A 22661-nucleotide genomic window follows, 5' to 3' on the forward strand; every position below is an offset into this window, starting at 1 on the left:
AAATTGGAAAATTTCATCCTTTACACTAAAGGACATTTGGCCTATGGGTTTATTTAGATTATGGACAATTTTGGTATTTTTGTAGCGTGGGTTTATTCTCCCACGGTAACTAATTTATTCTTGATTATTTCTTGCTTGATGCTACTTCTTTTATTTTGATGCTTAGATTTTCCAATTTCTCTCTTTCCAATCTTGGATCAACGAAATCAGAAGACACCGAGCTAATGTTTCTCATTGTCCCACTGTAAGTAATTTATTCTTGATTATTACTCGTTTGATACTGCTTTTTTTTTATTTGATGCTTAGATTTTCCAATTTCCCCGTTTCCAATCTTGATCAACCAAACCAGAAAAAAAATCGAGCTGGGTTTCTCGCCATTGTCCGATAATCAATTCTTGATTATTTCTTGTTTGATACTGCTTTTTTTGATTTGATGCTTAGATTTTCCAATTTCTCTGTTTTCAATCTTGGATCAACGAAACAAGAAGAAACCGAGATAGGGTTTCTCGCAATTCTCCCATCGTAAGTAATCTATTCTTGATTATTACTTGTTTGATACTGCTTTTTTGTTTTTGATGCTTAGATTTTCCAATTTCTCTGTTTCCAATCTTGGATCAACGAAACCAGAAGAAACCGAGCTAAGGTTTCTCTCCATTATCCCACTGTAAGTAATCTATTCTTGATTATTACATGTTTGATACTGCTTTTTTTATTTGATTCTTAGATTTTTCAAATTTCTCTACTTTCAATCTTGGATCAACAAAACCAGAAGAAAGCAAGCTACGATAAAATTGATTGACGAAACGAAAAACCACTGATAATTTCTTCTTGTAAGTATTTTGTGCTGGATTAAATTTTACAACTTAATTGATTGATGAAACCAAGAGCCGCTGATAATTTTTTGTTCAATTCTTGATGATATATTGATGATTCAGAGGGTACGACATTGATACTGTTGAAACATAAAAAGAAAGTCAAAGGAGTGACAGAAGATGAGCTAATCCTTACATTGACGAACTTGCGACCAAGGTTAAAGAAAGTTAAAGTTGGAGTGACAGAAGATGAGCTAATCCTTGCCATCGACGGACTTGTGACCAAGGTTAAATGAAATAATGTTTACTAGGAAAATGTGAAAGACGAGAAGATGGGTAATTTGAGATCTTGCCCACCAGATGTAAAACTCATGTGCAGGCAGAAAAGGGGCAACGAAGGATGCTGTGTTAGAAGCTCGAGAAGAGGTCACTAATTTACTCTTGTAGTCATATATGTTATACTCCTCTATGTTGATTCTTAATACTTTATTTTAAATATTTCTGTAGAATGATAGGCGTAGAGATCTTGGACTTCCATCGATCACAATTGAGGATGCTGCCGAGTTTATATAGAAATTTTGGGGTCAACCAAAATATCAGAATCCAGACCCCAAGAAGTTTCTAGAAGGTCTTATCGCCATGGGCGGGTTGGAAGATGATGAGCTTAAATTGTTTGGAGTTAAAAATCTGATAGGTGACCGTAAATTCTTTCGCATTGACGAGGATATATTTTCAGTGGATGTGGTGGTAAAATTACAGAAAGTCTTTTGAAAAAGCAGGCTATAAACCCGAAATTGATAAGTGACTTGATTGAAATTGTTAATGAGGCTATGGTCTTAGCTAGTGTGCCCAGACCTAATGATGAAGGAACCCTAGTGCAGAGAACGGGGGGTCAAATTAATATTTGTAGCATTTCAAAGCGAAACAACTTGAAAGCATTACAGAAATTGGATCTCGATGAAGTCAAGGAGGTACAAATCTTGTTCCAAATGTATTTTCTTACTTCATAATAACTTTATAATGCCATAAATTCACTTCAGCTTCTTTTATGTTAAGAATATGAGGAAAAGTCAGAGGAAGTGGTCCAGTGCGGTTGAAGCGTTGAAAGCATTACAGAAATTGGATATCGAAGAGGCCAAGGAGGTACAAATCTTGTTTCAACTGTATTTTCTTACTTCATATTAACTTTATAATGGCATAAATTAAATTTTCCAATTTCTTTGTGTCTTGCAAGTATTCTATGCTTAAATTTTCCAATTTCTTTGTAGCATTTCAAAGCGAAACAACTTGAAAGTATTACAGAAATTGGGCATCGACGAGGTCAAGGAGGTACAAATCTTGTTCCATGTGTATTTTCTTACTTCATATTAACTTTATAATGCCATAAATTCAATTATGTTTCTTTTATGTTGTTAAGCGTATGAGGAAAAATCAGAGGAAGCGGTCCAGTGCGGTTGAAGCGTTCTTAAGAGAAGTCAAGGCTGGAGCGTCCTCAGTCGATGAGCAACCTCAACCCCCTCTGGCCCTTTGAGTACAAACCTTGATGTGTATCTGGTCAGTGCAAAACACGGTACCTGCATCTTACCTTTGCTTCATGTGTATCTGTATCTGGTGTTAGTTCTATGTTGTTCTCTTAGTCTTTTCCTAGGGTTGCATACTGCCATTGTGGATTTAGCGTAATGCCATTGTGTTTACATTTAAAAACTTGAACTTGTGGTGTACTTAGCATCAGAACTGAAAGCCGTTTTTTTGCAAGTTGGATCTTTCAATTTATACGGATTAAATTTTGGCATTATTTTGCTTTCCAAGTTCCCTTTTTATTGCCAGTGAAGCCTACCCCATTATTTGAGTAGCAATTGTCTATGAAAGATGATGTATTCTGATTACCAACTTCAATGTTCAAGAATTTCATCAAAAAAATAACTTCATGGTGTGTTGGGTTGCAGGATTCCTACCAAAAGTGAGATTTGGTAAGAATCATGAATCCTTGATCTGTTTGGCTACCAAGAATCCTAAGACTCTTGAATCCTAAGGATTCCTAATTCCAAAATTTGTATTGGACTAAAATCCCACCCTACTCCCTAGGATTTGCTAGGATTTTGGATTAATAAACCTAAATTTCAAACTTAAAATCAACAAAAAATTATTTCCCTTCTACAAAATAATTATTATTTTAAAAATCATTACTTTTTTCAATTTTTTTTTTCAAAAATCATTGTTTTTTTTTAAAAATCATTACTTTTTTTTTTTCAAAATCATTATTTTTTTTAAAATCCTTTTTTTTCAAAAATCATTATTGTTTTTCCAAAATCATTATTTTTTGTTTTCCAAAATCATTATTTTTTTTAAATCACTATTTTTGAAGAATAATGATTTTTGAAAAATAATTATTTTGTAGAAGGAATAACTATTTATTGAAAAAAATAATTTTTTTTGAAAAATAATGATTTTAGAAAAAAATACATATTTTTAAAATAATTATTTTGTAGAAAGAAATAACTATTTTTGAATTTTTCGTGAAAAAAATAGGTTTTATGAAATTTCAGTTACCTAGAGACAATATTTGGATGAGATTTTGTTTTTGGGATATTATTCATGAATTTGAAGGCTATTATTTTAATTAGAATCTTATTTTGCAAGAATCCAAATATAATAGACAAACAAACCAAAGGATTTTAAATGAAGGAATCAAGAATCCTAGAATTCTTATTGGTTACCAAACAAACCAAAAGAAACCATTTGGATTCATAAATCTGTGGAATCATGAATCCCAAGGAGTCATGAATCTGTGGATTCATGAATCCTGCAACCAAACGCACCATCAATGTTCAGGAATATTTTCAGCTCAATTTCTGCTGAGTTGGGGTCTCATCGAGATTACATTTAGACCTAACTCCATTCCTCATTTGCGACCAACCATTGCAGTTTCGATCTTGTCGAGTTGGTGAATCATATAGTATTACTGTTTATGAGTCAATAGTTTGTGGAATGAGGTTTCGACTCCAAAGTACAATTTCCCCAATTATAAGAAGAATTTACGTACCACTGATTTCAACAGTTGGGACGAGATTCACAGACCCATCCGGTACGAATAAAATCACGTAGTCACACAGCAACCTCAACTGATTTTGGCTACCAACGATGATTCTCATTGTTGTAATTGGGGATACTTTGTTCTCCTTAGCTGTTAGTCTCCAACCTGTCTGACCCGTTAGATCTAGATTTTACTTCTGGTGCAATCGGGACTCCGGGAGGCAGGGGAATCTTGTCAGTTTCTCCAACCTCGTCACTTCATCACTCTCGCCACCTCATCATCTTCTCCGACAAAAGTCGCAGACCGGTCAAATTTTTGGCGACATTTGGACCAAAAAAAATCTTCTAACAAAGGGGGCCAAATTTATTCTAACAAAGTTGAAATTATTTGATAATGAATCTGTATCTAAAAGGAGGCTAATTTTGAGTTTATAAGATTATTTTATAAGAAAGGTAATCTTGGTAGCAAAATATTAACCATTAGAGTTATTGACGGTTTTAACAAAAGGGGGCAAACTTGAATTTACGAAAAATAGGGGATCGAAAAAGAAGTTAGTGACAAAATAGGGCCCGAAAAGAAAATAACTCAAATAAATAAGCAAAAGAAAAGAATAATTGAAATAAAATAAAATTGCCCCAACGGTTTTTTTTTTTTGATGAAGCATTGCCCCAACGGGTTAGTCATATTACATGGGTCATTTAGGAATAATCTTGTAATATGCCAACAACCCTTGGCTCAAGTGGTAAGAGGTAAGTCTTCCAACTTAGAGGTCAAGGGTTCGAGGCACACGCTTACCAATTAAAAAAAATAAAATAATAATCTTGTAATATGCCCATGTAATGCTTTTTGTGGATGTATAAATGGATGTGGTCTGACTCGTCTAAACCTGAATTTTCGGATTGAAATGAACCCGAATTACCTCAAATAAGCAATCTCCGCGAGTCCAACAATGAGAGAATAAAAAAAAAGTTATTCTAAGTATTAGTCGAATCTCATTAAAAAAAAAGTATTAGTCGAATAAATTCCAACTTTGAGTCATATTTCATATGAGACTTGGAAAAAATGATTGGGAGTAAAATTCTTTCCTTGAGAAGAAGAATTATTGTAATTTTTTGATCCTTTGTTTCGATTCACATATTGATTAGTGGAATTGCTATTATTGGATCGAAATCAATTGAATCGATTAAAAGGTTGTTGGACTTGAGGATTATTGAATGGTTAGTTCTGTTTTGGCCCCCAATTTGTGACCAACTCACCGTTTTGGCACCCATAAGTGTCCGGGAGTTCGATTTGCCCCCAAAGAGTACTTTTTGGTTAGTTATTACATAGTATGCTTTGACCCAATATTTTGTATCCCTAATCAACCCCTGACTAAATCAAAACCAAATCCTCATATGTCAAATCAATTCACCCGAATTATTATCCATATTTCCTTCCCCCAAGACACTTTGTTCTCCATTTCAAGATTTTTTTTCTCTCTACTCTTTTATTTTTTTTCTTCACTAAGAAAATTACTCAAATTTCTTTTTAAATTTTCGTGAAGTGGATTTATGATCTAAAGAAGCAATTTTGTTTTATTGTTGTGTTGTTTTCTTATATGATCTCTCTCCCTCTCTAGCTCTTTGCCTTTTGAGAAAGTGGAAACTTTAGAAAGAGAGAAGAGGGAATAGAAAAAGAGAGAAGATCAACAATTTAGCAACCCTTCATGAACTAGTTGTTAGATTGGAATCGGTTGTTAGATTGGGATATGTGGTTGATTATTATGATAATAAAGAATCATTGTTGAAAAAGGTGTACTATGGTTTGTTGAAAAAGGTGCACTATGAGAATAATCCTGGTTGTAAGGTTGGTCTTCGAAAAAGTACCCAAATAGGGATTTCTTATAGGCTACTGATCTATCTACATATTGTGTTTACTAAGCCATGGTAAGTCATTTCTATGATAGGTTTTCCTTCTGTTATGAAAAAAAAGTCACTTTGGATTGAATTAACTCTTTTTGGGGTTTTAAAGTTGTTGAAGTGGAGAGTCTTGAGAGAACAGAGGAAGAGAGAGAAAGAAGGTGAAGAATATGGATCATGAAGAAGGTCAAGATGGACAAAATAAATAAATTAAAAGTCCCGAAGACGCTCTAAATGTCAATCATAATGTTAGCTAATGAATTTGTTCATAAATTTCTTTGAATAAAGAAGTTTGCAAGAGATGAAAGAAAAAAAAAATCTCGAAATACCTAAGAAAGTGCATTGGGAGAAAGAAATAGAGTAACGATCAGGGTTAATTAAATATTTTTTTTATATAGATAGGGTCAATTGATTTGACATCTACAGAATTGGTTTTATTGAGTTAGAGGGGTAAATCAGGAATACAAAATATTAGTCAGAGCTTGCTGGTGTAATAACTGACCGAAAAGTATTTTTGGGAGTCAAATCGAACTCCCAGACACTTATGAGAGCCAAAAGGGTGAGTTGATCACAAATTGAGGGCCAAAACGGAATTAACCCTTAATATTAAGAACATACCTCTTTTGTCTTTTCTAAATTAGTGATTTCTTTACTAATGAACAGATTCTAAAGTTCAGTCACTGAAACTGGAGGTCTTCTTGACCTAATAGCAACCGAAAAGGAATCATACTCAGAGGGAAGAGCTCTCAAAATACTCACGGCTAACTCAACACTAGAAGTTGGACTTCTAGCGACAACAAGAGAGTCTGAAATTTTCTTCACTTTTGTAAGAAATTCAGACATCTTTTCATTATCCTTTTCCAGATCACGAATATTTTCTTGAAGTTGAAAGATGTGAGAAGTGGAAGCTGGAGCAAAAGAATCTTCAAGATTTTGCCGCAACTCTTCTGAAGAACTATTACCAACGACATAAGGAATCACTGTATCAGACAAAGTTGAATTAATTCAAATTAACAAAGTCTGGTCTTCTTCAGTCCAATCGATATAATCTGGATTAGTTTCCTTTTTCTCATCATCTAGGAATTGTTCTAGTTGAGGACTTGATCCATCGATTAGATCTAACACTTTGTATTTTTTTTTTCAGAATCGTCAAGAACAGTGACCTCCAAGCTAGATAATTATTACTTTGAAGCTTGTTTGGAATTACATTTCTCATAAAATTGACAGCTAACGAAGTGATTTTAGGATGATCCATATCAAAGAATAGTTACAAAAAAAAGATAGAATAATCAAAGAAGAATCAGAAGAAACGATGAAGATAAAGAAGAAAAGTTTTAGAAAGAGAAAGTAGAGAAGAGACGAGTTAAAGAGAGAGGAAGAAAGAGAAGATTTCAGAGGAGAGCGTGATCTAGCTCTGATACCACAGTGTATTTGATTCTCATTAAGTTCAAATGAAAGAGATTACATGAGTATTTAAAGAGAAAGAGTACCACACTCTTTAACAAACTTTGTTCTCTCTCTAATTAACCCACAACTAACTAATAACAAACTTAGGAAGTTATTATCTCCCAATGATGCAAGAGTGGACGAACCTACGTTCAACCTATAACCAACAAAACAACCATAAAGGTTCTCGATCCAGTGGGAATGTGATGTATATCATAAGTCCAACTCCAATTAGAATTTGTGCTCTATTACAAGGCTCTACCAACTTTCCAACATCAAAAATCTAGCTGAGGGTAAAAAGTATTTATTAACTTCCGAATTCCATTCATTATTTTAGTGGTTTGGAAATGGTGGTGTCGTTCGCGAAAACAACATGAAGTGTTAGGCATAAGTCCGTGAAGACAACACGATGTGCCAACCATACGTCGTTGTTTCTTGTGTTTCAGTCAATCAACTACCATATTATGTCACTGAGATATGTGAACTTACTCGTGATGTCTGACTTAATAAGCTGTAGATTTTAGACTTCGACGAGGCAAATGTGTTATTACATAAAATTCTGTCCATGGAGCACTGGAAACAACTCAAACTGTGAACAAAGAAAATGTTTCGAACTATTTAGTCATCGGTCCTTCACGACAGACGCCGAGACACGTCTTGCCGTGCAAAGCGTAACCCTAAAACAGACCAGGGCTGCCATATGTGAACCACTACCTTGCTTGTACAGTTCGATATCCTTCTCTAAAAATCCCCCCAAAGTTCTCACAACCACTCCAACAATGGAGAAGATGAAATAATACAGAGAAGAGTCTTGGGATTCCTTTAGTCTCTAACTTGGAAAATCATAGTATTTCGACATAAATTGTTGATTAGCACGAATTGTCTTTTTCACGAAATAAGACTCCATTATACTCCAAACCTAGATAACACTTGGGCAACGACGAATTATCGCAATAGTGTCGATATATAGTTGTCCATTCCCACTTCTTTGAGTCAAACATATGAAATGGTAATACAGAAGAAAAGCGAAAGAACTTATAATATAATGGATTACACTGAAAATATTATTTCACCTACTGTGTTCAGTCTTGCTTGTCCTAGAGATCTATCGTTCGACTAAAAGAACATATAGTGTTGATAGTTGTTGGGTGCCCAAACTGCTCATTTCCATGACTAAAAGAACAAATAATTAGTTATCCAAAAGACGGAGAAGATATAATATGGATATGGTAAAACTGTAAATGGAGTTGACGATGTTGCCGACGATATATGATTACTAGTCGTGGGTATAATTCCTGCGGCTTCCCACATTTTCAGCTCAAGAAAGAGAGGGCGAATGCATTTTCAGAAGTCAAATTCAAAAAAGATTGCATCGTACCTGCCAAGATGGACATATGAAATAGAAACAGAGTATTTTTATTCCTTACGCTCGAAGTTCGAAAAGGTGAGAAAATTTCCGTGAATATTTATTCTTTAAGCTCAAGGGCACATAAAATAGAAACAGAATATTGTTATTCTTCAATGAAACAGAGAGAGAGCTTCTTAGTGGCAAATAATAAAATACCAATCCTCTGACATCTACTAGTCCAGTTTTCTCATTCGAAAAACTTAACCAGGTACTACCATAAATATAGGTATGTATATACATGGAGGCAAACTTACTTTTCCAGAGAGAGTGAAGTTGACCCATATCTACAATACTACCAGGAGAGAGACCATTGTGATTGTTTAGGGCCAAAAGGTTCTCCGAGAAAGTAGTAAAAAAAATTTCGGAGCATATATGTGGAATTGAGGAAGGGATTGATCTATTTATGTCTAGGGGTGTTCGTTGGTTCGGTATCCGGTATTTTTGTGGCATCCGTTACCAAACCACTCATGGTTTGGTTAGTGATTTTTCAAACCGTTACCAAATCGCTCATGGTTTGGTTCGGTTACTAACCAAACCATCATAAGCGGTTTGGATACTACTGGATACCAAACCATACACAAAAACAATTTGTTCTTCATGAAAATCGGCGAATCGAGTTACTTCTTCATACATTGACGTATAAAATCAAGACAACACTCCTTAAAACCCTGGAGAAACAATCAAACTAACATAATACGTCAAAAAAATTTGAAACATTAAAGACATGTGCAAGCCACCGACTGGAATATTATATAGTAGCTAGTAACACTAGTGATACATGAATTGTTTTAATCTTATAGTACTAGCTGTAACATTAATGATACATTTCAACAAAAAAAAATAGTAACATTAATGATACATGAATTGTTTTAATCTAATATTTACTAGTAACATCGTATTGTAGTAGTGTTGTTGTTTTATTTGGGTAGTAGTTATTCTTGTTTTTTGCGAGAATTTGACGAAAAATATGTATTTGTATGAAATTATAAAGATATGATAGATATATTTTAGAAACAGTTATGTAAATATATAACTATATATATTAATTGAACTTGACTGGTTCGGTATGGTTTTAATGGTTCCTAAAAATTACATCCACTTACCGAACCAAACCGGTTGGTTTTTGGAAATCTACAACCGTACCAAACCATTCGTTGTTTGGTTTGGTTTGAAAACCGACTGGATCGGTTTGGTTTGATTGGTTCGCTCTATTTTTGCACACCCCTATTTACGTCAAACTCTGTCCAAGTACCTTTCTTCCAATTGTAACAATAAAAAGACACACATTTCTCCTCCCCCTCTTCTTGACCACAGTGTCGTCTATCAGAGTAGGTTAATACAATCTTGTCATCTGATCCAACGAAAGTATGAAAGTAAACCCAATGATCCGCATCCAAATTCCAAGGCAACGTGATACTACTCATTTGACTCCATCTTCCGTTGTTGCGTGAAAAATTGCTACTACTACTATCAGTAGACGCCTCTTTGTAATCATCTTCATATATATACATGTTGAACACACATTCTTTGATTCTTATTAACGTGGCTAAACACCCATCCACTTCTAATAATTGAACATGTTGATAAGTACTAGTATAATAATATTGATGGAATTGAGGAGGGAATTGATCCATCAACGTCAAACTCTGTCCAAGTACCCGTCTTCCAATTGTAACAATAAAAAAGCACACACTTCTTCTTTTCTTTACCAAAGTTCCATCCATCACAGTGGGTTAATACAATCTTGTCATCTGATCCTAAGAAAGTAAACCCAATGATTCACACCCAAATTCGAAGGCAATGTGATACTACTCATTTCACTCCATCTTCCGTTGTTGTGTGAAGAAATGCTACTACTATCAGTGTACGCCTCCTTATAATCATCTTCATATATATACATGTTGAACACACATTCTTTGATTCTTACTAACATGGCTAAACACCCATCCACTTCTAATAATTGAACATGTTGATAAGTACTAGTATAATAATATTGATGGAAGTATGATGGAAAATTCTTTACCGACATTGTGAAATCATTTTCCAGAAACCGCTCCCTCTCTCTCTCTCCCCATAACCCAACAACACAGATCTAAATAGGTTTTTGTTTCTCCGGCGAAGGGTCTTTCCTTCGCCGGATTCCCTTTCCGTTTCTAATAAAGGTTGTTTGTTTGTTGGTCTTTTAGGGCCTATTTTGTTGATCTTTTAGGATTTTTTGATGTTTTTTTCGTCTTCAAGATCGAGTGTTTGGCCATGGAAAATCATGGGAGTTTCTTCACCAACTTACAACTCTCTCCACCGATGCACCGGAACCAGTCATAGCCCAAAATTCATCCCATGAAGTTTTAATCCGTTAACTATACACGATGTGATTTTTGGTTCTCTTCATAACATTTGTAGTAGGAGACTCAAGGTGCTGCAATTAATGGAAGAAACCACCGACAATGCTAGAAAGGAACTCATAATTGGCAAGGAACAACCACAATACAAGGAGTTCGTACTTTTCCATTAAGGGAGACGGGGACTCGATTTACACGCCGACAGTTGATAGCTGACGGCGACAATTGACGGCGAAGGTTGTTGGCGACGGTTGACGACGACGAGAAGAAAAGAAAGTGGAAGAAGCAGTGGTTAGTAAACCACCCATAGATGGGCGTGGTGTCTGTATCAGTCAGCAGCCCACTAGTTGGTCCAGGCAACTCTAAAGGCACCCCAAGTGGGCATACTTTGACTTGTTTTGTCTGTATTGGTTGTGTCTTTGTTTTTCAACTTCATGATGTAATTCTCATTAGCCTTTGGGCCTTTAAATGAAGTTTGATTCCAAAAAAAAATAATATTGATGGATATTATAAGGTGTTGTGCATTGATATAGACACTGATCAAGGATGAAATCAGGGAGTGTGATTGCTCTAAGGCCGCGGCTTTGGGGAATAAAGAAAATTCTCCAGGGAATAAAGAATTTTCTTAAAACTAGTCAAATAATATTGACTTTTATGTTTATTTTTTATTGCTAAGGGGCTTTTAATTTTAGAAGATGCTCTCGCCACCTCATCATCTTCTCCGTCGGAGGTCGCCGGCCGACCAGTTTTCCGGCCGGCGACCTCCAAACATAAAAAAAAAAAAAAAAAAAATTTCTCTCTCTTCCTCTCTCTCTCTCTCTCTAACCCTCCGGCGAAGGGAGACCTTCGCCGGAGTATTAGAGAGAGAGAGAGGAAGAGAGAAAAAAAAAAAAAAAAAAATTTTTTTTGAAGGTCGCCGGCCGGATTTTCCGGCCGGCAACTTTCGCCGGAGAAGATGATGAGGTGGCGAGAAGATGAAGTGGCAGAGAGAAGAGATGAGATGGAGGAGAACTTTCAAAAAAATTTAATTTGCATTCCCCATAAAATTATATTCCCTAGAGAATTTTCGAAAATATCCGAATTCCCCGGAGAATTTTCTTTATTCCCCAAAGCCGCGACTTCTCACTTCCTACATCAAATGCCACTAAGCATATAAGACGATTAGTACGTCTCCAGTAACGACACGTAAGATCACTAGTCCCCCAGTAAATAACACCATTTACATAAACAGAATTACCAGATAGTTCACAGGGTGGAACCTCATCGATCCTTCTCCAAGATGTATTATCAATAACTTGGCACCCCCTTAGAGTCAAAACCTCACAAATGATAAACCTGGGATCTTCAAATGACAAGGACATCTTCCAGACAGAGCACTTTGTGTTCATTACTGACAGGATCAAAACCAAATTCATAGTCGGAATCTACATCTGAGTAAGGCAACCTATAGTTATGTATGCCATTGACAATTTTTTTCCGTCTAACAATGATGATTCAAACCATGGTGATATTTCTCCGGTACTTAAATTGTATATACGAACAGCATAATCGTCTTCGGAGTCAATGAGACAGATTAAACCATTTACAGGTTTCGTAATTCTATCGTAACATTTAGAGTCAATCTCCCTTAGGAAACTTACTTTTTTGCATTGACGAAAAAAGAGAGAGAGAGGCAGTCTGTTTTAGACTTTTAGGGTGTATAGAACATAAAGGAGGATGAGTGTAGCGGGTTTGCCCTGCTCCCTAGATGTTTTGGCTCATATGACCTTTTCGCCAAAATAGCCCCCCATATACTCTTGACTGGAATGACCCCTATTTTTGGGTAAAGGAAGGATGTGTTCTTAATTACAAAAGTTCGGATCTCATTTATGATCTTTAAGATCTATTTATTTGTGACGTCTTTTATTTTTGTAATAGTGTATTTATTTCACTTCATGGTGTCTTTACTTTTGTAAGTTTCTTGTTGTAATTTACTTTAGTAAATCCATGTTGTACTCAAAGGAGTCAAAAGTCTCAAACCATGTAATGTACTGGATTGAATTCCTTTGTATGAATGAAGATTCTGATTTTACTCAAAAAATACAAAAGTTCGGAAAATATTTTTCGTCTCTGTTTCCCCCGAGGACCTCCACCACCAATACTTTTCCTTCAGAAGTAAGGATCGCCAACAAATTGTCATTGTCATGACCTTTAATTTCTTTTTTTGCCTAATCCCCCTCTCATCAACAAATTGTCTCTGTTGGAACGTCAGATAAAACTAAACGAAGATATCTTTGTTTGGAAGACAAAATTTCTTGAGTGGTTTAATCTGACGGAGGGCAGAGGGTGATTCGTTTGGTTAATTAGAGGAAGTACCAGTGAAAGGTTCCTCTCCCCTACCCTAGACAAAGAGTGAATATAGAGAAAAAGAGATGGGGGAAGTAAGTGAGAGAAAGTAAGAAATGGTGGTGGTCGGTGCCTCGGTGGTGGTGGGGAGGGAGACGAGGATAAATGAGTAGTGTCTGATTTTTTACTCTAAATTTTTTATAACTTGAAAGTTTTTCTTATTTTCCCTAAACATCGACCGAAAGAATGGGTCTAAAATGTATATAAGTAGAAAAGTAAAAGTAAAAAAAAAAATAGTTTGTTAACAAAAAGCTTCCAACGCTAAATCATACCAAAACATACCTAATATCAGTTTGGAGTCCTGAATTTTGAACCGTAAATCGACTAAAAAACAACAACAGACAACTTCAAGAACCTTGAAGTTGAACCAAAGAGGCTTACTCGATCAGACTGAGATTTTAGTCTATATTCTAACGTTGCCATTTTGGAGGATTGTCAACTCGTATGAAGGACAATATACTAGCATTCGATCCCTGCAACCGTTGTCAAGGTAGCTTATTTGATCAAAACGAAGGCAATTCCTAATTTCCAGTGTCGATTTTAAGGGTTGTCAAATGCAGCACAAAGAAAGTAGATTTCCTTAAGGACAACCACAATGAAAAAGGTGAGAGTAATATCCCAACAACCCAACCAAACAACAAATTTTGAGTTCTTCTTATTTTCCCTTGAGAAAAAAAAATTAGTTTTCTCCGTCAGATATTTTCACACGAACCAAACAGACCATTAGAAAGAAAGTATAGTTTTCTTGGATATGCATAACCAATCATCATAAATGGATAATGGCCTCACATTTCTAGCTGGGAACAAAGCTTTTACAATTACAGAAGAGAAAAAGAAGGAGAAAAGTGAAAATGGAGTCTACTACTTTGCAGATGATAGGACTACCAATTGTGGGTATAATTGCTGCCGCTGCTCTCACATTCTATGCTGTCAGCTTCTCCGAAATTCGTGATGTACTACTCTCTTTGTCTATCTATCTTATATCATGTTTGTACTGTGAAAATCACTTGGAAGATTAATGATTTGTAATGAATTGCAGAAATCTTTTAAAAACTTGGAGGAATCGGAAAACAGGGGATTCAAGACATCTTTGAGCTCAAGAGAACGCAGAGCAAGAAGAGAAGCTGATAGAAAATTCAAGTGATGATCCCTTCACCTACTACACCTTAGCTTTTGGTCCTCCGCTTTCTTCAGGCGTAATCATGGATGTCATGGCTTTCTTCTTCTTTTTCTTCTTCTTCTTCTTCTTCTTCTTCTCTTCTTGGGTCGACTCGGTTCTTGTTAGTTCTGATAACCCATTTTCAACTATATATTGGATATTGATTATGTTGTTGAAGTACAAAGTGAGTTTCTTGATAGACAGGCATATAATTTTGAACATGACGTAGCTTAGGAACAGGCCGTGTCGAACTAGAAGCTAGCACCACCGCCAATCTGCTTAGGCACGGACTGACGGACCATGATCACCCACGACATGTGAACTGGCATGGACGTAGCATTGCCACGGAACCTGCTGCGTTTTCTAGGTCAAGCTCTTGACTTTTTACCTTGAATCATCTTCCTTATCATATTACAAGGAACAAAATCAGAGTGGATTTTATGAAGTCGTCCAAAACGAGAGTCCACCTTACTTTTAGCAACTGAATAACTTCTATTCTTGATATCAAACCATATTATCTCCTCATCAATCTTCATCAACACAATTTCGGTCATATAATAATCAAGTACTTCAGTGATAAAATTTCTTCTGTTTTGAAAAATCGGCTCTAAATTAACACGGTAACTCTTCTTCCACATTACATTCTCGGCATTCTTCAATACCCATAGTTCTAACCATCTCCTACTTGACGATAAGCACATAAATCCCAACTCCCCTTCACATTCTACAAGTTTATTCTTCACACTACCGACTGAATCAATCATATTGTGTAGAGGTTTATCAATAACCTTCCAAGTATATTCGTGGATGTTCAGCGAACATATTTGTCCTTCTACAGTTAACCAATTAATGGTTTCATGAACTATAACACCAGTATCTTCCAAACATGGAAGACCCGTAGGCAATGTGAAATAGTCAGTAGTTGTCTTCAAAGTTGTCCACTGCCATTTACATGAGTCGAACGTATCTAACCCGTACATGGAAGAGAAACGGATTATTTTGCAATGTAATGGACTACACCTGATAACAACTATGGCGATCTCGCTACAATGACAGTAAAGGTTAGAACTAGGTAATGGGATCATTTGAAATTCTCCTGTGGCTAGCTTGCAAATGCAATATTTAGGATTGCTTGTATCAGAGTCAGTGGGGTACGCCAAACAACAAAAGAGACCATGAGGAGAAGACGAAGTGACAATTCGAATACGGTAATGATTGTTCCTGCGATCTGGAAGGAAATTTAATGTTCGAATTGTTGACGTAGATGGTGAATGGTTGTTAAAGGAGATGAAGTCAAAAGAAGTACTATAAGTCCAATCATCCTGAAAAGGCAACAATATTTCAATCACATAACCATAAAGAGTTGGAGTCGTTTGAGAGTGCAAGTGCTTGAAGTTTGAACTGCAAGCGAGAGAACGTAACTCCTTACACAACAAGGGAAGTTTACATGTCAGTTGATTTAGAGAAACTCTTGGTAAGATCTCATATATCATTTCTCGAGGAAGTTCTAGTCTCACAGAAGAATCTGCATTACTAGATTGATTAGACAAAAACCTCTCTTGGTCTTCAATGTTCTTTTTCTTCACAATCGAACAACATGATATAAGTTGATCACTTCGATTATTTCAACTTCTGTGTTTTCTTTTATTTGCTTGTTTTTTAGAATCACGACCAGTGCCTGTTATAACTTTTAGTCGCGGAAGCTATCGAACCTATCCTATAAATTGATCCGATTATGAAGATTAATCGAAAAGCTAAGTCAAAATCAAATATGCGAACAGAATTTAACGAGGTTCGGCGTTAAAGCCTACGTCCTCGGGCGAACAAGAAATCTTTATTGAAGGATAGATGAAGACGACTAACACAATCCGCAAGTTCGTCCCAAGATGGTACCGTATAGAATTAACCTTCTATACTAAATCTTCGACGACCGAGAAATTTAACACCGCTCAAAAACTATGAACAAAAAATTTCTCTCACTTGCTCTCTCTCTTTAGCTCTCTCTAAAGAAGAGTTGTTGTTGCTTGTGTTGGTGTGTTGATTACAAAGCACTCAACCCCTATTTATATATATTATAAGCCAAAAAATTGGAAACTGCCTATTGAGCCAAAAAATTGGAAACCATCCCAATTTTTGGAAACTGCCTATAGCTGCCTCTTAAACCTCCTCTTCAATTTTTAGAAACTGCCTCTTACAATTCTCCACCTCGTACACAATTTGATATACTTCAAATTTTGGACGAACACGAGGATACTCCTTGTAAGATATATCTGCTTCTTGTAACTTCATCCGACTGCACCATATGTCCATGGCTGCCTACGTACCCTTTTATAGGATCAAGCCTACCGTAGTTCTACCAACCCTTCACATAAAGAAAACCTTGTCGCCATTACGCCCTTTCGGGCAACTTAACACGAGCCGATTTGCAGCAATTCCAGACAATGCTGAAACTTGCTACACGTCACCACTTTAGTCAACATGTCCGCGGGATTCTCATCTGTGTGTACCTTCATGAGAGAAACATCACCTTCCTCTATGACATCTCGTACAAAGTGATACCTGACATCGATATGCTTAGTACGAGCATGATGGACCTGATTCTTCGCCAAGTGGATCGCACTTTGACTATCACACCATACATCCACGCACTCATGCTTAATCCCTAGATCATCCAGAAGACCCCACAACCACAATGCTTCCTTCACTCCCTCGGCCATAGCCATATACTCGGCCTCCGTAGTAGATAACGCAACTGTAGATTGTAACATCGATCGCCAACTAACTGGAGCACCATGTACCCTAAATACATAACCAGTAGTAGATCGTCTTCTATCTAGATCGCCAGCATAATCTGAGTCAACATAACCGCTTACCTGACATGTGTCTCCACCAAAGCACAAACCCGTATCAACAGTACCCTTCAAGTACCTCAAGACCCACTTCACAGCTTCCCAATGTGTCTTCCCCGGGTTTTCCATAAACCTACTAACCACACTGACTGCCTGTGAAATGTCTGGACGAGTACACACCATAGCGTACATCAAACTGCCAACTGCACTAGCATACGGTATACGATCCATATGATCCTTCTCCACCGTAGTAGTGGGAGATTGTTTTCCCGAGAGCCTGAAGTGTGGTGCCAAAGGTGTTGACACCGCCTTCGCATTCTGCATCCCGAATCGAGAAACTACTCGTTCGATGTAACCTTTCTGATTCAAGTACAGTTTCTTACTTGACCGCTCTCTCTTAATCTCCATTCCCAGTATATTCTTTGCAGCGTCCATGTCTTTCATCTCAAACTCTTGACTGAGTTGAGATTTCAACTTATTTATCTCCACCATGCTTCGAGAAGCAATAAGCATGTCATCCACATACAAAAGGAGATAAATAAAGTCACCTTCGCGAAGCTTCTTGATGTATACACAACAATCATAGTCACTTCTGCGAAAACCATGCTTTAGCATGAAAAAATCAAATCGTTTGTACCATTGGCGAGGGGATTGTTTCAATCCGTAAAGAGATTTCCTCAAACGACATACTTGATTTTCTTTGCCCTCAACCTTGTATCCCTCAGGTTGAGCCATATAAATTTCTTCTTCCAAATCTCCGTGCAAGAAGGCGGTTTTAACATCGAGTTGTTCCAGCTCAAGATCCCTGTGAGCAACAATACTCAATAGCACCCGAATAGAAGTATGTTTCACGACCGGTGAGAAAATCTCATTGTAGTCGACCCCTTCTTTCTGTGCATAACCCTTGGCCACTAGTCTTGCCTTATACCTTGTACCCTTGATCTGGGAAGAATCCTCTTTCTTCTTGTACACCCATTTACAACCAATAACAGACTTACCTTCGGGCAATGGGACAACCTCCCATGTCTTGTTCTTGTGAAGAGACTCCATCTCTTCTTGCATAGCAACCAACCAACTCTCTCTTTCCTCCGCGGTAATAGCTTGTTTGAAGGTGACCGGCTCGTCGTCTTCCACTGAGAGTGCATATTCAACAAGATTTGCCTGCCCATAATGCCTAAGAGGTTTGTCTGACCCTAACCTCTGTACCGGCTTATATAACCGTTTCGGCCTAGTGTGTACCGAAACATCCTGCTGTTGTTGTTGTAAAACTTGTGTACCTTGCCCTTGAACCTCCTCATGATCGGGTTCATCAATTTCCTCATCCTGAGTATTATCCTGATGCTCCACCTGATCATGATTCCTAGAAACCCGTTGGTCTTCGGCTTCTACTTCCACTACTTGAGCTTCAGTAGACCCAACATCACCACAACTAGGCACCGTAGCTTCCGCCATAGCTACAATAGATGACTCATCAAACACCACATCTCTGCTGATTACAAACTTCTTGTCTTCCGTACACCATAACCGATAACCCTTGACTCCTGTAGCATATCCTAAGAAAATTGCCTTCTTTGCTCTATTGTCAAGTTTGTTACCTTTAACATGGTAATAGGCCGTACAACCGAAAACCTTAAGTCTCCCGTAATCTGCATGTTCACCTGACCACATCTCGTAAGGTATGCCGTCATCTAAAGAAGAATGTGGAGACCTGTTCACAATATAACAAGCTGTAGCAACAGATTCTGCCCACCACTCTACGCCTAGTCCCGAATTGGAGCGCATACATCTAGCCTTCTCAAGTAGTGTACGGTTCAATCTCTCTGCGACTCCATTCTGCTGAGGTGTGTTTACTACTGTCCAGTGCCTCACAATGCCTTCCTGATTACAAAACTCCTTGAATGCCCCATCCGTGTACTCGGTCCCATTATCCGACCTTAACGTCTTCAGCTTTCGACCAGTTTTGTTCTCAACCATTGCTTTCCACACCAGGAATGTGTTGCATACCTCATTCTTATGCTTCAGAAAATAAAGCCAGACAAATCTCGAATGATCATCAACGAATGTAACAAAATACCTGGAACCACCCTTGGAAGGTAACTTTGCCGGTCCCCAGACATCGGTGTGTACGTAGTCTAATACCTCTTTGCTCCTGTGCTTGCTTGTAGAGAACGTCACCCTGTGTGCCTTCCCGAACACACAATGCTCACAAAACTCCATGCAAGGCTTCTTCATGTCCTTCAACAAGCCTTTCCCGCACATCAAAGATAGATCCTTTTCTGACATATGCCCAAGGCGCATATGCCAAAGCCTCGTACTAGCCGTTGGATCCCTTCCACTGATTCCTACTGCTACATCTCCCGTAATTGTTGTCCCCAAAAGTTTGTATAAATTACCGTAACGAGTACCTCTCATTACCACCAAAGAACCCTTAACGACTTTTATGGAGCCATTTTCTATAATTATCTTACAGCCGTTCCGCTCCAACACACCAAGGGAAATTAGATTTTTCCGCAAATCGGGTATGTGTCTTACGTCCGTCAATGTTCTCACCACTCCATCGTGCATCTTGATCCGTATTGTTCCGAGTCCCACAGTTTTACATATACTATCATCACCCAGTATAACTGTACCGCCATCTATACTCCTATAGGTAGTAAACAACTCCCTATTTGGGCACATATGGTGTGACGCCCCTGAATCAAGCATCCACTTATCGAAGATCTTCTCAGACACCTCTGTCACCGAGAAACATTCGTCCGCCTCTTCTGACACATATCCCGCCTCTTGCATCTCTTGTTTCTCCTTGTAGCCTTCGTTCTTTTGCTTCAACTTTCTCTTTGGACAAGCCGCTTTAAAGTGGCCAAGCTCACCACAACTAAAGCACGTTTTCTTGAAAGAGCCTCTAGATTTGGATCTAGATTTCCCGCCCTTTCCCTTTCCCCTTTCATTACTCCTCCCCCTCGTTACAAACAACCCTTGTGCTTGATCCTTGTCTACTCCACCCGACGCCATACTGCTAGTAGCAACCTTACGAAGGTCATCCGCTAATAGCGAATTTCTCGTCTCTTCCATGCTTAGACTATCACCAACAAGCATCAAAGTTTGAACAAGGTTTTCATAGGATTTAGGTAATGAAAGTAACAATATGAGGGCTTGGTCCTCATCCTCAACCTTAACATCAATATCCTTCAAATCTGAGATAATCCTGTCAAACCTATTCACATATTCCTGAATAGAAGAACCCTCTTCCATTCTACATGTGAATAATTTGGATTTTAAGTAGACTCGATTCGTTAAAGTTTTCGTCATGAAACTGCTTTCTAGCTTTAACCACACACCCGCCGCCGTTGTTTCTTCGTCTACTAGGAACGCCACGTCCCTCTCAAGACACAACATAATGGTGGCCCGTGCTTCGAGATCTAACTCCTCCCAATCCTCATCTGACATATCTCCTGGTTTCTTTCCCGTCAACGTCTTGTGTAATTTCTGCGAGATTAGCAGATTCTTCATCTGCAACCGCCAATAAGAAAAATCGTTTTTCCCATTGAACTTCTCTATCTCATATTTCCCTGCTTTGACCGTACCACTTCTCGATCTCATCTTCTCTTCGTTCAATCTCAACAAGGCTCTGGTACCAATTGTTATAACTTTTAGTCGCGGAAGCTATCGAACCTATCCTATAAATTGATCCGATTATGAAGATTAATCGAAAAGCTAAGTCAAAATCAAATATGCGAACAGAATTTAACGAGGTTCGGCGTTAAAGCCTACGTCCTCGGGCGAACAAGAAATCTTTATTGAAGGATAGATGAAGACGACTAACACAATCCGCAAGTTCGTCCCAAGATGGTACCGTATAGAATTAACCTTCTATACTAAATCTTCGACGACCGAGAAATTTAACACCGCTCAAAAACTATGAACAAAAAATTTCTCTCTCACTTGCTCTTCTCTTTAGCTCTCTCTAAAGAAGAGTTGTTGTTGCTTGTGTTGGTGTGTTGATTACAAAGCACTCAACCCCTATTTATATATATTATAAGCCAAAAAATTGGAAACTGCCTATTGAGCCAAAAAATTGGAAACCATCCCAATTTTTGGAAACTGCCTATAGCTGCCTCTTAAACCTCCTCTTCAATTTTTAGAAACTGCCTCTTACAGTGCCTTTAAGTAAAGACTCCATGTCTATCTTGATAATGGTTTCTATGAAACAAAGAAGAAAAGATTTAGCAAAAAAATGTCACCCCTTGTTCAAAATTCTTTTCTTATGTAACTAAAAAGGTCTTATCTACGACAACTTTCCACCGACTTCTTGCTTGAAAATATTACACACACACACACATATATAGGCCTAGATAGAGATTACAACAGTATTTATCTAACAAGAAAACTCAACTAAATGCTAGTAGGCCGTAACCTTCGATTTTTCTCAATACAAGATGTATTGTATATTTCCTAACTAGTTTTAGATCATCTAGATAACAAGTTAGCTTTTCAACTTTTCACCTTTTTCCCAAACTACGCATTTAGTATTCAAATTTCAATACAAGTTTTTTTTTTAGTGTGGGCAGAGTGCTCAGCTCTCCAACCTAGGCTGGAGTAGTTACCAAGTTAGTTTCCACCCTCTATGTCTCGGGTTCGAGACACGGATACATATATTACCTCTCAAAAGAGTGCTCAGGTTGGTAAATACCAATATTTTGCTCTAGGCGGAGGCTACATGAGCCCGCCTAAAAGACACCGACGCTTAGTCAGCACTCAGTAGTCACTTACTAAGCTTGAACGCTAATACCTATCGCCCAGACTCCCAACTCTCTACCATGCAATGTTGGACTATCAAACAGTTGTGCATAAATGTTAACACCTTTGGTTGAACCCTAAGTAATGGAGTTAACTCAAGTCTACCCAAACAACAACATAGATTCAAGAAAAACACTAATGGTGTGTTTGGTTGCAGGATTTCTAAGTAGGATTCCTATCAAAAGTGGAATTTGGTAGGAATCATGAATCCTTGGTCTATTTGGCTACCAAGACTCATAGGATTCCTGAATCCTAAGGATTCCTAATTTCAAAATTTGTATTTGACCAAAATCCCATCCTACCCCTTAAGATTTGCTAAGATTTTGGACTAATAAACTTAAATTTCAAACTTAAATCAACAAAAAATATTTTCTTCTACAAAATAATTATGTTTAACATATTATTTTTTCAAAAATCTTTTTTTGCCGAAAATCATTTTTTCCCAAAAATCATTTTTTTCCCTAAAAATAATTTTTTTCCACCACAAATAAATTTTTTTCTTCAAAAAATTGTTTTTCTAAAAAAATAGGCATC

The 22661-nt window shown here is 37.3% G+C and overlaps 2 protein-coding genes and 2 long non-coding RNA genes across 4 annotated transcripts; 3 read left to right on the top strand and 1 right to left on the bottom strand.

Annotated features, from left to right (window-relative positions):
• The first annotated feature begins 935 nt into the window (after window positions 1–935).
• On the top strand, window positions 936–1955 carry LOC147555480 (uncharacterized). Its single transcript, XR_015235177.1, has 3 exons — window positions 936–1238; window positions 1320–1783; window positions 1869–1955. It is a non-coding gene; the product is annotated as an uncharacterized LOC147555480 (long non-coding RNA).
• Window positions 1956–2080: 125 nt separating this feature from the next.
• LOC147555481 (uncharacterized) lies at window positions 2081–4659 on the top strand. Its single transcript, XR_015235178.1, has 2 exons — window positions 2081–2141; window positions 2230–4659. It is a non-coding gene; the product is annotated as an uncharacterized LOC147555481 (long non-coding RNA).
• A 9415-nt stretch (window positions 4660–14074) lies between these two features.
• LOC147555482 (uncharacterized) lies at window positions 14075–21530 on the bottom strand. Its single transcript, XM_086663225.1, has 2 exons — window positions 21492–21530; window positions 14075–16159 (listed from the first exon to the last, which is right to left on the bottom strand). Exon 2 carries the CDS (start codon window positions 15972–15974, stop codon window positions 14850–14852), a length of 1125 nt encoding a protein of 374 aa, XP_086519351.1. The 5' UTR covers window positions 15975–16159; window positions 21492–21530; the 3' UTR covers window positions 14075–14849.
• Window positions 14094–14665, top strand: LOC147555483 (uncharacterized). Its single transcript, XM_086663226.1, has 2 exons — window positions 14094–14275; window positions 14362–14665. Exons 1-2 carry the CDS (start codon window positions 14174–14176, stop codon window positions 14464–14466), a joined length of 207 nt encoding a protein of 68 aa, XP_086519352.1. The 5' UTR covers window positions 14094–14173; the 3' UTR covers window positions 14467–14665.
• Window positions 21531–22661: the final 1131 nt, after the last annotated feature.

This window comes from Eschscholzia californica, unplaced genomic scaffold, assembly GCF_041429995.1.
Source record: "Eschscholzia californica isolate CP2 unplaced genomic scaffold, dmEscCali1.0.p SCAF_2, whole genome shotgun sequence".
Classification (NCBI taxonomy): domain Eukaryota; kingdom Viridiplantae; phylum Streptophyta; class Magnoliopsida; order Ranunculales; family Papaveraceae; genus Eschscholzia; species Eschscholzia californica.

What these genes read in the sequence shown, in the direction of transcription:
- LOC147555482 (XM_086663225.1), bottom strand. Translation starts at nt 15,974, where the DNA reads ATGATATATGAGATCTTACCAAGAGTTTCTCTAAATCAACTGACATGT.
- LOC147555483 (XM_086663226.1), top strand. Translation starts at nt 14,174, where the DNA reads ATGGAGTCTACTACTTTGCAGATGATAGGACTACCAATTGTGGGTATA. An exon ending in GCTTCTCCGAAATTCGTGAT is followed by an intron (nt 14,276 to 14,361) that starts GTACTACTCTCT and finishes AATGAATTGCAG; the next exon opens with AAATCTTTTAAAAACTTGGA.